The sequence below is a fragment of the Podarcis raffonei genome, chromosome 5 (assembly GCF_027172205.1).
Source record: "Podarcis raffonei isolate rPodRaf1 chromosome 5, rPodRaf1.pri, whole genome shotgun sequence".
Lineage (NCBI taxonomy): Eukaryota > Metazoa > Chordata > Lepidosauria > Squamata > Lacertidae > Podarcis > Podarcis raffonei.
This window is the reverse complement of record NC_070606.1, coordinates 66,213,818-66,230,131: the sequence shown is the minus strand read 5'-3', so window position 1 is coordinate 66,230,131 and position 16,314 is coordinate 66,213,818. Positions and strand designations below refer to the sequence as shown.

At 43.7% G+C, this 16,314-nt stretch overlaps 1 protein-coding gene across 2 annotated transcripts; it reads right to left on the bottom strand.

The window, feature by feature from the left end:
* Positions 1-82: 82 nt before the first annotated feature.
* Positions 83-16,099, bottom strand: STK25 (serine/threonine kinase 25). Of its 2 annotated transcripts, none has more exons than XM_053389918.1 (12): positions 15,962-16,099; positions 14,938-15,049; positions 10,134-10,364; positions 8,925-8,981; positions 8,387-8,495; positions 7,431-7,588; positions 6,023-6,208; positions 5,630-5,775; positions 4,995-5,109; positions 3,977-4,048; positions 2,471-2,607; positions 83-1,773 (listed from the first exon to the last, which is right to left on the bottom strand). In XM_053389918.1, the coding sequence occupies exons 2-12, from the start codon at positions 14,965-14,967 to the stop codon at positions 1,734-1,736; spliced, it is 1,281 nt and encodes a 426-aa protein (XP_053245893.1). In that variant the 5' UTR covers positions 14,968-15,049; positions 15,962-16,099; the 3' UTR covers positions 83-1,733. The 2 variants fall into 2 exon arrangements, with proteins under 2 accessions (XP_053245893.1, XP_053245892.1); XM_053389917.1 differs by lacking the exon at positions 15,962-16,099 and adding an exon at positions 12,954-13,119.
* Positions 16,100-16,314: the final 215 nt, after the last annotated feature.

The following is a 16,314-nucleotide window of genomic DNA, read 5'->3' as shown; positions in this document are numbered from 1 at the left end:
GAAAATAGTCCTTACTCCCCTGGAGTAACTCCAGTCCAGCTTTGGAGTTTCTAGCAATGCATAAATAACCATATAGTCAGCATTAACTTGACAAGTTAGTTTTATTGAAAGTGGCAGATCCCTCTCACTGCTCATTTGAAAAACTAAGACATTGTTGTTTTGAATACTAGAGACACTGTGAGAGCTTTACTGGTGATTTATTGTGAGTTAAATGCAAGGTACCTTTTATGAACAGCACAAAGTAGCAGCTTCACAGCTTCCTGTTTTCCTTTCTACATCATTCCCATATGTTTCGTAAGCAGTCCTGGAGGATAATGGTAAAGGAAAATGGATTCTTCATATTCCTGCCCATGTTCTCAACTCAGCTATCCATGAGCAAAACTGAGAATGCAGCAACTGCAGCTCTGAAGACACGGTTCTAGCATAAAGTATGAATACCAAGAAAAGAGCATTTCCATTACTTTCCCCCTAACATTACTTGCAAGGGTATGTAGAATAGGCAATTCCACCTCCACCCCTGAACTCTATCAAAAGAATAGATCCATACCACTGTCAATGACTAAATGGTTTTACACATTTAGGAAGTGACTCTTTTCAATATGACTACTGTCAATTTGTGTGACTACTTTAGACCTTCATTTCTTGAAGAGGAAGAACTAGTTGGAAGTCTGAAATACTTGTGGTATTTATAGGCTACTTCTCAGCCAGAACCAGAGATAATGGCCATAAATAAATTGGGCAGAAGTACTGTTCAGGTCCACAACAGAATGAACAGTTCAGAAGAGACAGGATAAGTTTTAGAAACATCACCTAGAACTTCCTCCAGCTGTTGGCACCACACATGTTATTTAAATTTAACTGAATTGCAGTCACATTTCAGAGAACAGCAAACTTCCATGAAGTTTGAAGACATATACCACAATCCTTTTACACTGTAGGTGTAGTTAAGCATTTAGCTTCTCTCCCTCTTTAGCAAGTGCATAATACTCTTGATAAACTATTTGAATTGGATATGAATGTATCCATGATACTGAGTGTTCACACTCAAGATAGTAAGTAGCAGCAAAAGGCCTTGATTGAGTAGGAGCACATCTTTTCCAAGCTGCTGCTGGTGAAACATGGGCTAAGTGCAGAATGCAAGCAGCAGTCAAACCTACCTCACAAAAGGAGCAAGTAGACAGACAGGAGAAGGAGAAGGCAAGCTTCACCTGTCTCAGCAACTGTTAGGCCAATCTTCTTGTTCTAATAGTTGAGAAACCCTAAGCAAAAATCTTGTTGAGTAGCACCAGCATATGCCCACCTAACTGGGTAGTGATAATCCCTCCTTGCTGATGAACAATGTTCACACATACCTCTTGCCAAAGCAGGGAGCTACACAGTCCCACCATTTCCCTTTTGGAATGTGTTTATCTGAATTTCCATTTTCCAGCAGTCAGGATTTTTGCTTTGAAACAAGGTCTGACCTGAGAGAAATTGGGATATAATTAAAAACCTCCATGAAGTACACTGTAGAAATTACCCTCCTAGGGCTCTGCAAAGTAGTCCATGTTCATTTGTGTTGTAAATCCCATCCAGGGTGGTCATGAAACACACACAAAGGCTCTGAAATGTCTGGGAATCCATAGCACAATGTTAACATCCAACAGCAGATGGCGATGGATTCAATATGCAGTTCTTATGGAGCTGGGGTGGGAAAAGTCACCCTCCTTTCAATGAGTAACAAAGATGATGCCTCAGCGTGCTGAAGTCAGGTGGTTCCTGCTGTGTGAGAACCTGAGGGAGAGAGAACGAACAATGGATGTGCATCAGGCTTATTCATAGTAAATTCTTGGTGTCAGCCTCACACCAACTTTCTTCAAATTCAAGCATAAACAAGGAATAGCAACCTTGTAAAAAACTCATCTGTCCTAATTTAACGGGCAGGTGATGCAGATGTTTGCCCCAGGCCACGTGCTAACAAATTAATAGGCCCAGAATAACTGTATTTTGAGGGTTAAGTTTTTATTGTACAGACAACCCTCAATTTGCGTGGGGGTTGTGTTCCAGGTCATGGCATGCGATGGTGGAGCATGCATAAACCCTGCCCTTTTTCCAGTCACTTCTGGGTCGCTGTCTTACACAAATCAACTGGACACATGTAAATCAGCCATTGCCTGTATTGTGTTTCTGTAGATGTAACCTAACCTGGGACCTTATGGTGAAGGACAGTAGCAAAATACAGTTGTTGTTAATAATAATAATTTAGATTTCATCATTCCACACAACCACCAATCAAAGCACCAGAATGCTAGACAGTTGCCTAGGGCAGAGTATGTGGTCCTAAGCAAACAGCTATATCTTGGGCCCAAACTAAGAACAGCAGCACTAGAGAAAGGTGTACAGGGGCAAGGTGTAGGATTGGCTTCTCTTACTCATTCTAGCCCATATCCTCACCAAAAATAGTCACATTAACAACACTCAGAACTTTTACCTTTGCACTCGCTCTACCATGTGTGCAATTAGTTTGTCAGAGATTCCTGGACAAGACTCCTCAGCTAAGCTAAAGGCATTCTCCAGTTCCTCCATGGCTCCCACGTTGCCTCCAGTGTGCTTGTGCTTGTCTTTGAGCTGCCAAGACATTAGAAAGCTCTAAGTAGCAGCACAAAATCCTTAATGCCAATTTTCATGGGAGGCAAAAACATTTGCTGTATAAAGAAGTACAATAGGCATCTCTAGAATATGGGCCAGTTCCACAGCCCCAAAGGCCGTAGTAGTACAGGGGTGGAGAACCTCTTTCATGCCAAGGGCTGAATTCAAACTTTGGAGGCTGCATTCCATAGGTGGGAGGGGCTTGAGGCAGAAATGGGGAATAAACAGGAATAACCTCTCACACAAACAGCCTTTCCCCTATCGGAGCATAGGTCTGATTCCCCAAAACACATACAACCACCCATCACAGAAATCTTTTAGACAAGGCTGAGTGGACACACAAAGTTGCACCTTAGCTCCTGTAGGAGGGAAACTCAGAAAAGTCTCTATTGGTGCCTAAGACAGTTTCGATTAGCATGCTATTGCTGATGGCTGGTAATGGTGCCAAATTTAAACAGTACCTTGAACAAGCAGAATACAGAATTAATCAGCTGCAGCAACAGCAACGTTGCCTAGTTGTAAAAACTGCCTAAAGCTACAGTAAGTGACAAACTCAAGGGACACATAATGATTCGGAGCTGGACGAGGCTCACTGGAGCAGGCCACTGCTGTAATAACTAAGCACACTAGATATCAGGAAATTTGCACCCTGTTCCTAAAGCCATATACATAGAACTAAATCTCCCCAACAGCCTTGTGGCTGTTGGCAAGAGTATGCAATCAACCACCCAGCACTATACTGCACCCAGTTGTTTCACTCCCTATGTGATGCCCAGTGTCCCTGGGAAGCTTGCAACTCCAGCTAAACAACACATTGCTTTCTTAATACATGCAGCTACATAATTGCTGACCCAATTTTACCAAATTTAGACCAGAAAGCCAGAGGACAACTTTATCCATTGTGGATATAGCAAGGTGTGCATGTTTTGCAGTCGTGTCCTTCTTTAGAGTACTCTGGCCCTGTGTACATATTACTTCCTATCTGATCCCTACTCACTGTACCATATATTGTTCTCTTATACCACCTAACATGTGTCTGGTTCAATAACTCTCCCCTTCATCAGCTGTGCAAATTAAGTGGCTTTGAGCTGTCCTCACAGATCCTGGCTCATAATCCAGGGATCAACCTCTTTTGCAGAGTTCAAGCTGCCTCCCACATCATAAGGATGCAGAACAGGGCAAAAGATTACCGGTAATTCTAATAATTACCATACAAGTGTGAAAGGTCTCATTTCTTACCATCACTTGGTTGTCAGCTCCTACTCATTATTCTAACCCAACATCCTCAGAGAAACACTTCATATGTTACAGATAATAATTGGGGGAAATTCAGACCCTGCCACCTCACCTCTCCGAAGACAGGACGTACAAGAGTAGAGAGACACTGAGACCGTGGTTGCCGCTTGATAGGCTCAGCAGGCTAACAGGAGGAGGGAGAAGAAGGATGCTATTGAATATGACTCTGAACAGTTCTTTCAACCTGTCTATGAAAATGCTTTGCTTTGACAAGCGACATAAATCTACCGTCACGAGCAGGAGCAGCAAAAAACAATGTAGATATAGCATCCGTTAAGAATCTTCCAGTTTGTGCTGCAGCTCCTACATGGACCCTAGGAGAAGCCTAAGGCAGATAAATGGCACAAGCAGGAGTAGCAACCTGTATGCAAAGAGTATGGTGTTACACCATTTTGCAGCAGCAACTAACAGCAGGTTTACTATTTGTAGCAAACTTCCTTTATCAGGGATGGGCCAAATTTGGCCTGCTACAGATCCCAATGTGTCTTAACAATGCCATTTTCCTCAAACCATGCCCAGCTGCCCCATGTCTGACATCAGATGTGACTTCAGGTGTGGGGCAAGTAGAGGCACAGCTTGGGTGGGGAACTCAATCACACAGCCAATCTCTGCAGAAAGCAGCTTTGCCAACCGTATTTCTCGCAATTTCCCTATACTTTGCACTTGGCAGCTGGCAAAGCTTTGTGCGTTATAGTTCCCAAGCACCTAGAAACCAGCTGGTTACTGGGTGGTTAGGAAGCACTGCACAAGGAACTTGGATAGGTAGGAGGGACAACTCATCTGTCAGGGTGGGGACAGATAATGATCTGGTCCACCAGTCCAAAAAAAGTTTCCCAAACCTCACCTCCATTCTAGCTCCACTGCATTAAATGGAATCTTCCATGAGTTAACAAAAAACCAGAGCAGAACAGGCAGACTTCAAAATCTAAAGCAAGATATGTTCTGCTCTGACAGTATCAGGGTTAATGGGAGAAACACTACAATTCCCGCACACTGGCTGCTCAGTCCCTCAGAGTGACCACTGCTGGCTCAGGGCTCTGCTCCCCAGCGGTAATGGACACCACACTGACCTTTTGGGACCCATGATGAGACATCCCTTTGTGCAGCTTGTTCAAGGAATTGGGACGAATGGTTGGTGGGAAAGTCCAGATTGGCCCTTGATCTCTTTCATCTGCATCTCCATCACTAGAAACAAGAGGGGTGAGAGTGCATTTCATTCAAAGAACACTGGGTAGAGGAGTGCCAAGATTTGCAGGGGCAGGGCTTCCCCAACGGCAGGCTTTTCCAGCTTAATCTTACTTAAACACAAACTCAGTGTTTGCATTTTCCAACCATTATCAAGGGGCTAGAATGTACTTGGTACCAATGGATACCAAACTCATAGCCCAGAACTGGGTATTCATATATTCCATGTCACCATGCAATTATTTAAAGACTGGAAGCAGCCAGCATGACAAATCGTACGTTGCTTTTTGTGCCCATCTGTACTTCTCAACAAGCTACATAAAATCTTACTGGTCCACCTTACAGGCTTTATCGGTACAAATACAAAATCTGCAGAAACTTTTCTCAGTGAGCAATCACACCCTGATTATTCGGGTGCAGAGAAAGGGGAAGAAATGAAAGATTTTCAAAGTAGGACAAATGTTTAAAAAATATTAAGCAGGTTACAAATGTTTTTAAAATAAAATGGAAACATACATACATGTCAGAGTCATCTGAGCTTGAATCCTCACCATGCCCCTCTGACTTCCAGCGTTTGTACCGGTCAATGAGCTCCATGAGAAATGATGTTTTCTTGGTGTAACGTGTGATAAACTTGTGCTTTAGCAGTTCCTTTGCAGTGGGTCTCTGCACAAATACAAGAGACAAGGTGTTTTAGCTGGCAGGGACCAGACCATAAAGGTGGACAGCTACCACTGCCACTTTCCAAGGAGTCTTTTCAATTTGAACAGGACTAAGGCCTACTCTGCACATTCCTATGGGTGGGCTCATTTCCAAAGACAAGCATTTCAGAGCTCTGCTACCTAGCAGCTGCCAGGTTTTCTGACCTGACACTCAGGCTCTGCTTATGAGAAGAGGCTGGAGCAACACTTACAAATCTGGGGTCCTTGTTAAGGCAGGCTTCCACAAATTCCTTAAAGGGCTTACTGTGGTGTCCCTCCAGCGTCGGGGGGTTATTCTTGGGAATCAGGAAGAGAACTCTCATAGGATGCAGGTCAGAGTTTGGAGGCTCTCCCTTTGCCAGTTCAATAGCAGTAATTCCAAGGGACCAAATATCTGCCTGGAAGAAAAAGGAGAACGATCTGTGAACACTCAAGTGTTACCATGGCACAGAGAAGCCAACACTCATTGACTTGAGCTTTGATGCTGATTCACAGGAAAAGGGGACTCCTCCAGAGACTCAAATCATTCACTTGCCTCCCATAATTACCCGACTTCTGTATGTGATTGAGTGAGTGACAACGTGTGTGCTTATCATGTGGGCTTCTCCTTGATCCATATGTCTAAAATGAAACGGCATCTAAGGTAAAGTTATTTCTGGTTGACACAGATTTAGAAGTTCTTGAATAGGTGTGTCTGAGCAAAACATTTTTACTAAGCCTACGATTTACAAGATAATCCAGAAGGTCAGACTGCTGTAGGTTGGACAGCAATAAGACATGGAGACTAAACATGTATTTAAAATCTCTCTTTTTATCTTTTATTAAGCAGTCCTATAATTAAGCTAACTATCTCTTAGATTTGAAATCTTGTAAAGTGCAAGAAGTTTTTTGTGCTCTTCATTTTCTAATACAAAAGTGGCTGTCTTTACAGGGTGTGCAGTTAAGCTCTGATCACAACTTGTGAATAGCAAGCATTTAAATTATATAGGGAATTATGATAATACCAGTTGAAGCAAAACAGTTTCTTTGTTTCTTTGTCACTGTGTATTATATTGTTGTAACCTGTCCTGGGATCTTGTAGTGAAAGGCAGGTACGAAGTCATAAAGAAATACATATTACTGATTGTTTAAATACATCTTTAAACCTAATGGATTGCACCATAGTTCTGGGTATTTTTCACTGTCAAAGCCGGCTGCATTTCTAATCATGAATTGGACTTTTAGGATGGGATCCAACTAACACATTCTCTTAGCACAAGGATTCCTGATTGCACGACAGCACTTACCCACCTCTCCTCCCCCCACATGCACCCAGTGCCCTCCCCAAATCTGATCCAGAAGGTTTGGAGAACCCATTGAACAGATTTCTTTAAAGTTGTGCAAATGTGTGCATAAACATACATGAACCCCTAGAAAGCACATCCTTCACTAGAAAACTGAAGGGGGCACTAAGTGGCCAATGATGTGTATAGCAAGACTCGGAAGCACATGCAAACTTTACCCACCTATATGCACCTCTTTCTAACGTAGGCAGAACACAGGATAAGGAGACAATGTAACATGCATTCTAAATGATGAGCTAGGGTTCAAGTAGGCTTTCACCTGCTCCTCTCAGCTCACCTTGAAGTCATAGGCTGACTGCTTGATGACTTCAGGTGCCATCCAAAAAGGAGTCCCAACAAAGGTATTCCTCTTGATTTGGGTATCTGTTAGTTGGCCAGCCACACCAAAGTCAGCTAGTTTCACATCACCTTGCTCTGAAAGTAGCACGTTAGCAGCTGTTCATAGAAAAAATAATAATAAAGGCAGCTGAATCAAAGGGGAATACAATAAATTATCTTGCAGTAAGAAATGGTGCCTTTCTGAAGCCCCGGTAAACATGTTTTGTGTTAATTCCTGGTTTAGTACAGGGGAAGAAAGTAATGGTGCCTTAGCAACTGCATAAAGGAAGGCAGAACATCCCGAAAACTGGCTCGATCCTCCCTGCTACTGCTAAGCCCAATCCCTTATGGCTTTGCAAATAGGGCAGAAGGGTTATATTCTCACCCTGTATGAACTACCAAAGCTTGTTTAACCCCTACCTTGTTCTCAATTCTTAACCCGCTCTCCAGCTTTACTTCCCTTTTCTATATCTTAATGGTACAGCCACTCCTCAAGAAGTCCACCCTTTATAGCCAAGTTACTGGAGAAAGTAGTGGCAGAGCAGCTGCAGGCAGTCCTGGAGGATACCTACTATCTAGACACAGGTGGGGAACCTGTAGCCCTCTGCATACGGAAGTGTAATTCCCATCATCTGTTCTGCACCTGAGACCCTTCTCAGTCTGACTTCAGGCCTGGCTATAGAACTAAATCCGCCTTAGTGGTCCTGATAGTCTTCAGACTATTCTGATAAGTGCACAAATTACTGTCAGAATTCATACTTCTCGATTTAAGGAATGATCACAGAAATGCAAATGGGGGGGGGATTGTAGCACAGACACCTGAGATTGTTGGTGAAAGCAAGTATGTGTGGTTTCAATTGCCTCATAAGAGAACTGATAGGAAAAAAACGAAGATGTGTATTTTGCAAGCCTGACCTTTGATGTCTCTGTGGATTTTCCTCTCAGAGTGAAGATAGTCCAAACCCTTTAGAATTTCTCGGAGAATGGTGGCAATGTAGGTCTCCTCCAAAGGTCCAGGCTTGAGCTACAGGAGAAGTGTAGGAATGACGGTAAAGGAGTGAGGTACATTTAATACATTCAAACCGAAGTCCCTCAATCTTCCATGCTTAACAAACTTTAGATGTCAGGAACAACCATTTGCATGGAGGTCAGAGAGAAAGAGAGAAAAGAAGAATGCAGTTATGCACACATGAACTTGTACATGAACTAAAGCGGGATCAGAGAGCACCTCCAAGCTGGGCTCTGATTACTGATTAAGTATTGAGCTGTTCATTCATAACCACTTGGCACAAATGTATTTTGTTGAATGATATGGGGAGTCTACCGGGTGTGGCAGTTCTGAATGTGGGTTTGAGATAGTACTTCATGAAACCAATGTGGAATTACTTTTAATTTGATGTTCCAGGCTGAATCTTGTCAAGGTATCTGAACTGAATGACAAAAAGGTACTCACTAGATCCAGTGCTGAGCCACCTCCCAAGTACTCCATGATTATCCAAAGCTTGGTGCCCTGTAAATTAGACAAGGTGTTGTGTGAAAGCAGTGACAGTCATTTCTATATTAAGGCCACTCTGGGTTTTGCCTTAAAAACAGCAGAAGAAACACGTCAGCCCTGTATTCCTCATTCAGTTTTCGCATGTCACAATGAGACCTGAAATGCCTGGTAGCATCATGATCCACATTATCTAGACATATCTAGTGATATTTTTTGTTATTCTCAGAGTTGAATTATATGAGTAATCAGAAGCTACAGCTTTTGGTGGACTGTTCCATTTCAGCCTGTAGATTGTTGTGGTGAAAAGACATAAAACCTTTTCTATATAATAAACAATAATGATGATGATAACAATAATAATAATAATACCCTGAGAAGAGTGGCAGGGCAGGGTGAATGGTTCTGGCCCAGCTTTCTCCATTACACTGCTACTTACATGTTGTAAAAAGTTGAGTGGGAAAGAATTCAAATGTGATCGATGACAACTAGTCATGACAGCTATATTCTACCCTCCAGTATCAGAGAAAGTATGCCTCAGAACCGGTTGCTCGGGAGCAGGAGAGTGCTATTACACTTGTGTCCTGCTTGCAGGCTTCCCATAAAAATCTGGCTGGCATTGCGAAAACAGAATGCTGGACTTGATGGGCCATTGGTCTGATCCAGCAGGACTCTTATGTCCCAACTGCAATACTAGCAAGTATTGAGATTGCCCAGTGTTGTAGCTTGCTTCTTTATCTTGCTAACAGCTGATTATCATGACACTCTGGCATCCTCAAACTCATGACAACACTAATAAAGTGCAACTCATAAGCAAGGAAGGGGTTTTCTCTTTAATTCTTGGAGTTTGAATTTTACTTAGATTAGTCAAATTTTCTAAGTCACTAAATACATGCCAGTTGTAAGAATTTTTAGTTAAGCATTTCTGATTGCACCAAGGAGAGAAGCCTCCAAAGATGAAGTCCTCTTACCATGTTCACTCCTGCACACTAATGTCCCAGCCACAAGACTCACTGAGAACTCTTTATGGTGGGGGGGGGGGAGGAGAAATGGATTCAGTGGGTGAACTAAACCCATTTCCCTTGTTTAAGTACACAAATTGCAGTCATGTTTGCTAGTAGCTTGTCCCACAAGCACTGTGATGCAGCTTGCCCTGGTAGCTTCAGTTACCTTCAAGTAGGAACCGTAATAGCGGGTGATGTAGGGACTGTCACACTGACTGAGCACCGTTATCTCCTGCTGGATGTCTTCAATCTCATCCTCTGCCTCCTCTAGGTCAATTATCTTGATAGCTACCACTTCCTTGGTACGGTTGTCAATTCCTTTGTACACTTCCCCAAATGAGCCTTTACCGATCCTCTCCAGCTTTGTGAACAGTTCCTCTGGATCAACCCGAGAGTGCTGAGTCAGTAGGAATAAATGGGGTGATGGGTGAAGAGAAGAAGAGAGAGCTAGTCAAAAAAATAATCTGTAGCACTTTATGTCAACCTGCCTTGGGACCTTAGGGTTAAGGGTGGGTAATTCATAAACATAATCATCATAAATAGCAGGGATTTAATGATTCACCTGTTAGAGCCATTCTATCATCTAGCATAAGGCTCACTTCTCATTACAAAGGCAACAGGAACTCAGCCCAAAAATGTATGTATGATGTGGAAATAGATAAATTTCACTCTTTTTGCCATACTAGGACAACTGAGGATCACCAAATAAAATAAAAGTTACTGTATAAACATTTAAGACAGTGAAAACAGATAACTTCTTCACACAATACATCATTAACTTATGGCATTCACTAACACAAGGCTTTGTGATCGCCACTAGCTCTGATGGCTTTAAAAGAGTAGATTAGTTAATGGAGGATAAAACTATGAACTAAAGTAATAGCTGGACAGAACCTTCATGTTCATGGGGCAATGTGTCTCCCAATGCCAGTTACTAGGAAGTGGTGACAACAGAATATGGTTAGTCCCTTCAGCACTTGCTTGTGGGCTTCCTGAAAGCTGCTGCTTGACCACTTCTTGTATAGGATTCCAGGCTCGGTGGTCTGGTTGTTTAATCTGACTGAGCAGGGTTTTTCTTCATTCTTAAACTCATTCCATCATGAAAAATGTCCTAGTGAGTTCATTAGAAATTGCTCCTAGTAGACTTGCTTAGAACTGCTGCCCTAGTGTACCTGACAGGCCAACACCAAAGCCATGCCTTTCCCAACATGACACAAGGGTTATTCATGATAGAAGTACCCTAAAGTCTTATCATCTGCACCTCTGTGTATGTGCAGCAAGTTGGTCCCATGTTCAGTATATCTCCAACCTGTCTGAATTCTGACTTTCTGAGTGGAAAAAAATATTTAGTAGGGATGTTAAGATTCTGGAAAAGCCCAGAATTCAGTAGCGAATTTGCAATTCCACCTATATCAGAATTGCACTGGAATATAATTAAGATCTGCTGAAATCTGATGGGTTTCCACTGTGGTACCAACAAGACTTTAGGAATTTAGTAGGCCTCACCCCCCACGCACACACATATTGATCATCATTCTTGCACTATGAGCCTGAGCCTTAAAGTGACCTGAAGCTTTTGCAACCACTGAAATACGGTCAGCTTCCAACATCTGAAATGTCAAAGACAGGTACTGGAAACTAGACAGTCATTTAGATATACAATCCAGCGCTATCAAACTATTACAGAGTGTGCCTGTCCATCTGTATCTAGTGCGTCAAAGGGATCCAAGAATGAATCATGAACCAGGAAGAGCCTGCTTCAAATACTGCCTAATCCACACACTCAGCTAGGTAACCTTAAGCAAGCTAGTATCTCTCTGCAATGTGGAGATAACACTGAACCACATTACCATGGTTCCTGTTAGGGTTAGAAAACACTGAACAGAAGAGCTAAAAATAACTTAGCATTCATAACATCCAGAGGGGTAGCTGTGTTAGCCTGCTATAGCAAAAACAACACAAGTTCTGCACAACCTAAATGTCTCATAAATTTCTTATGGCATAAGTGTGGAAGTGATCTGATGAAGTGGACTCCAGCCCACAAAAGCTTATACCATCATAAATTTGTTAGGGTTACCTGATATGGGATGACAGCAGCAAAGATACCAGAAAGTTGGTGAGAGGATTTCATTTCCAAAACATATACACAAAGCTGCCCTATCACAAAGACAATGAGAGTGAGCCACATTCAATCTGAGAAGCCTCACCCCACAGTGACAGTTAGGAAGGGTTGCGATTTCTCCAGGGTTTCCCTCAGACACCACAAGAATACTAGAAAAGTTGGGGAGAGGCTTTAATGTCATGCCCACCCCAGCACCTATCTTCTCTGCCCTATAACCAAGATAAGCTCTAGTAAACGGTGCTTAGGAGTACCTTTGATGGAAAAAAATAATGTAATTACACCAAAGATGAAAACTAGCTTATACCAGTGTAACTTTTTTTCAGTGCAGAATTGTTTTTTGAAGCACGGATTACAAGCTGTCCCTGTTAATGGATTTTCCACACTGTGTGTGTGTGTGTGTGTGTGTGTGTGTACACATGCGCTGCTTAGGGAAGAAATAGTACAGACTCGCTTATAAATCTGTCATCAAAAAGGACCACACCTGTTTCAGTTCCCCTTCTTCCCAAGATTTCAATCTGAGGCAAAGGCAACGGCCTCTTATCTTTAGTAATTAAACTGATAAGATGCCATTAAGAAACCTTTGGACGGGGTATGAGAGATAAACAACCTCTCCTACTCAAGGACGGCAGTTACCCGCTCAAAGTATGAGCAGGCCTCATGCTTTGAGTTCAGCCCCACTCTAATAGGGTTCTCAGTCAACAGAACAGAAGAGGGCAACCAAACATCCTCCTGTCTCCATAGCAACACCCAAACAGCACAGGCCTCTGAAAGAATGCCTGCTGGCAATTTAGTGAAGTGAAATGTGAGCAACAGGGGGGCAGGAGAGAGCTAGAGCACAAGAGACTGAGAGGAAATAAACCATACTTCCTCAACCTTCCAGTTATCTTGGACAACTGGGCAGGCTGGGATTGATGGCGGCTGTAGTACAAAACATCTGCAGAGCACCAGCTTGGGGAAGGCTGAAGTAAGCCAAGATCTCATGAGCTAGAGAAAAGACGTCAGAGAAGGAATCCTAGGAAATTGTTATGATCTGTTAAGAAAAACAGCAGGCAAATAAAGACTCGTCAAATAGGTCACTTATGAGGATGCAGCACGATGCAGCCAAGCCAACAAATTGGATGAATCACCCAAAGAATGTATCCTGATCACAGAATAATAGAAACAAGAACCTTGAAAAATTATGCCTTCAGTAGTGGTCCTTCCTGCCTGTCTCTCAGGTCTCAACACTGCTCAGCTGCTTTCCCTCAAATATACTCCTTGGCTACTGACCTCTCATCCTTGCCACATACAGTTGTAAACCTTGGTTTACAAACTTAATCCGTTCCAGAAGTCCATTCTTAAACCAAAGTGTGCTTTCCCATAGCAGCAAGGGACTCGGTTTACAAATGGAACACACTCAACAGGAAGCAAAACATGTTCTTATTCCAAGGCAAAGTTCACAAACCAAAACACCTACTTCCGGGTTTGCAGTGTTCTTAATCCAAGTTGTTCATAAACTAAGCTGTTCTTAAACCAAGGTACCACTGTAACAAACATTGGACCCAGGTAGAACAATATGTTTCATTTTAATAATGACCAAATGTGCTTCAAGAGAACAAGTCATTATGCAAATGTTTAGGAGCACAGAGAGCTGCCTTATACAGTCTCAAGGGCAATTCCTCTTTCCAAGCCTAGCCTCTCAGTCAGGCCCTTTAATCATCAACTCTCTTTCTACTCTAGTTTTGGCTCATCTGCCTGCTTTTCCTGAGTTGGGTTACTGCTCCAAGCCCCTCCTCCCCAGCCTCTTCTTTGCTGGGTTTGTTCTGTCACCTTTTGTCTCCAGGCCCTTCCACCACTCTTGCCTTCCATTCCTCTCTCCTCCTCCTCCTTGTCTCTCTCTCTCAGCAGCTACAACCATTCACACCACTAACTCCTCCTAGATGCAGCTGAGCAGAAGGATCTTGGTACTGGCTTCATAATCCTGCTACCTGTGTTTGGCCTGCCCTCCACTCTGGTGCAGAGGAAGGCAGAATATGTTTTACCAGATCCTGAAGTTAGGTGATGTAATCATAGGGAGAAGTCAAGAAAAATCCTGTTCCCTTCCTTCAGCTTCAAAAGATTTCCAGGGCTACCAAGCCAGAAAGACCAGATATGCAACGGAAGCGAAGATTTTAAGAATACTAAGTGTGGTGCCTTATACTAAATTCCACACTTGGGCACAATTAGCAAATTGTGCTGCTGCACCAAATAGCAAAAAAGAGGCAACACATCAAAGTGGTACTGTTATTTTGTTTTTTACGAAACAATATAATAACCTTAACATATCCTTTTGGCTACATGGAAAACTGTTCAGTGCTCCTGAATAAAGCTTTACCAAAACGTGTAGTGTATTTTAAGAAAATAAAATTCACAGTATCATTTGGAGGCATTGCCTTTCTGTTGATTCATTTTGATATCAGTAAAACTGACAAATCATTCAACACTACAGTGACCTTAGATGCCTTCCTTTTAGTCAATTTCTCATTTGGAATGATAGCTTTTTCATGGGGAGTATGCTTTAGTTTAATTTAGGGTTCATCCACACTTCCGTTTGCCCTACTGCTTTCCTCTGGGAAAAGCAGCATTTTAGCACTGAATCAGAACAAACAGCAATTGGGTTTTCTGTGGATTGCCATTTGTTCTGATTTAGCGCTAAACTGTGGGTTTTCCAGAAAGAAATGGTGGGGCAAAGGCAAAACCTCTTGCACCCGTGCCTAAAAAGGAAGAGACAGGCAGAACTTACTTGGGCCCATGCATTCTAGGCACTGACCAAGTGGAAGCGTAGACAAGCCCTAAGCTTATTCAAAAACAGCCTCCAGTTCTCACTTACCTGATTGGCAAATTCCCTCAGGTGGGCCATGGCTGAAGATCAGCACAACACCCATTCACCAATCTTCTTACACAGTAGTTAAAAATGTGCTCTCTTCTACGGGTCACTTAAACTATTTAAAAAGACAAAAACAAAAATGCAACCAGTTATTATTGTAAAGCCCCTGTGAAATGACTCCACTGCACCATAAATGCCAAATAATAGTTTCCACAGGCAGCCCTACCCTCTTCGAGATAAAGAGATTTAGCCTACTTATATCATGGACAACACATTAGGTGCCACAGGTAACCTGGGCCCAGTTACTCCACTCCCAGCTTTCTTCTCTTATTGCCTAGCCTACTTTACCGGGTTGTTGTGAGGATGAGGTGGGTAAGCCCATATCCAGGTCTCTCACCCTGAGCTCCTTGGCGGGAAGGTGGGATAGACACACCATCACCATATTTTATGAACGCACACTTAACAGGTGGCCAAAACTGATTTTACAGTTTGTAGAGCAACTTAGCCACTGGGAGTGAAGCCCAAGCGAAGGAGTTTACTGCACAGCGTGACCAAGCCCCTTAAGAGAGCAAAACCTAAACAGATTACACCAACCAATCCCTCTGGAGCACGAGAGGTCGTCCACCTCTATCTCCATGCAGAATAACTTTATAGCAAGCACGACACAGGCTGCAACTCCCAAGGCAACCCCTCCCCGTCTTCCCCGACCGTAAAAAGGGTGGGGTGCTGGGGGAGCCTCTTTCCTACGAATTTATGAATGGTCTTGCAAAGACACAAGAGCCGAATCCTGACTCAATGGCTTGTGGGTTTGCAGGTCCGGCCCGGCCTTAAGGTGTGCGTCCCCTAGGAGGTGCCCGGGGGGGGGGACAGGCTGCCCCCTCCCCTGCTGCCCCCGGGCACAGCAGCTCCACCCAGCCTCCAGACACAACTGTCATGGCAACGGCTGCCGCCGCCAGCCTTGCTCTGAGCAGCCCTGGCTCCCTCCCCGCAGAGCAGCAGCCCCGCTCCGGTGTCCTCCGCGCCTCACCTGCGCCCCGAGGGTCCGTCCCGCCCCGCTGACCCATCGCGGCTCCGCGCGCAACCACCTCGGGATACTCAAATCGGTTACAGCAACTGCAGGAGAGGCAGGGAGGAGGGCGCCAACAGCCATGCGCAGGAATCTTCCCTCGCCGCCTCGGCTGCTGGGAGGGGTAGTTTTTGCAGCCCCGTCTCACAACGGAGTGGCCGAGCCAGGGACTGTCTTAACCAGCATGCACTCGGAGAAGGCGGGACAAGCAGCCGGGAAAGCGAGGGCTTCCGGGAAAGGTAGTTTGTTCAGCTTTGCTGTGAACATTCCTACGGTCTGCGCGCTCCCGGCTCTCTTTCCTCCTGCCTTCTGCT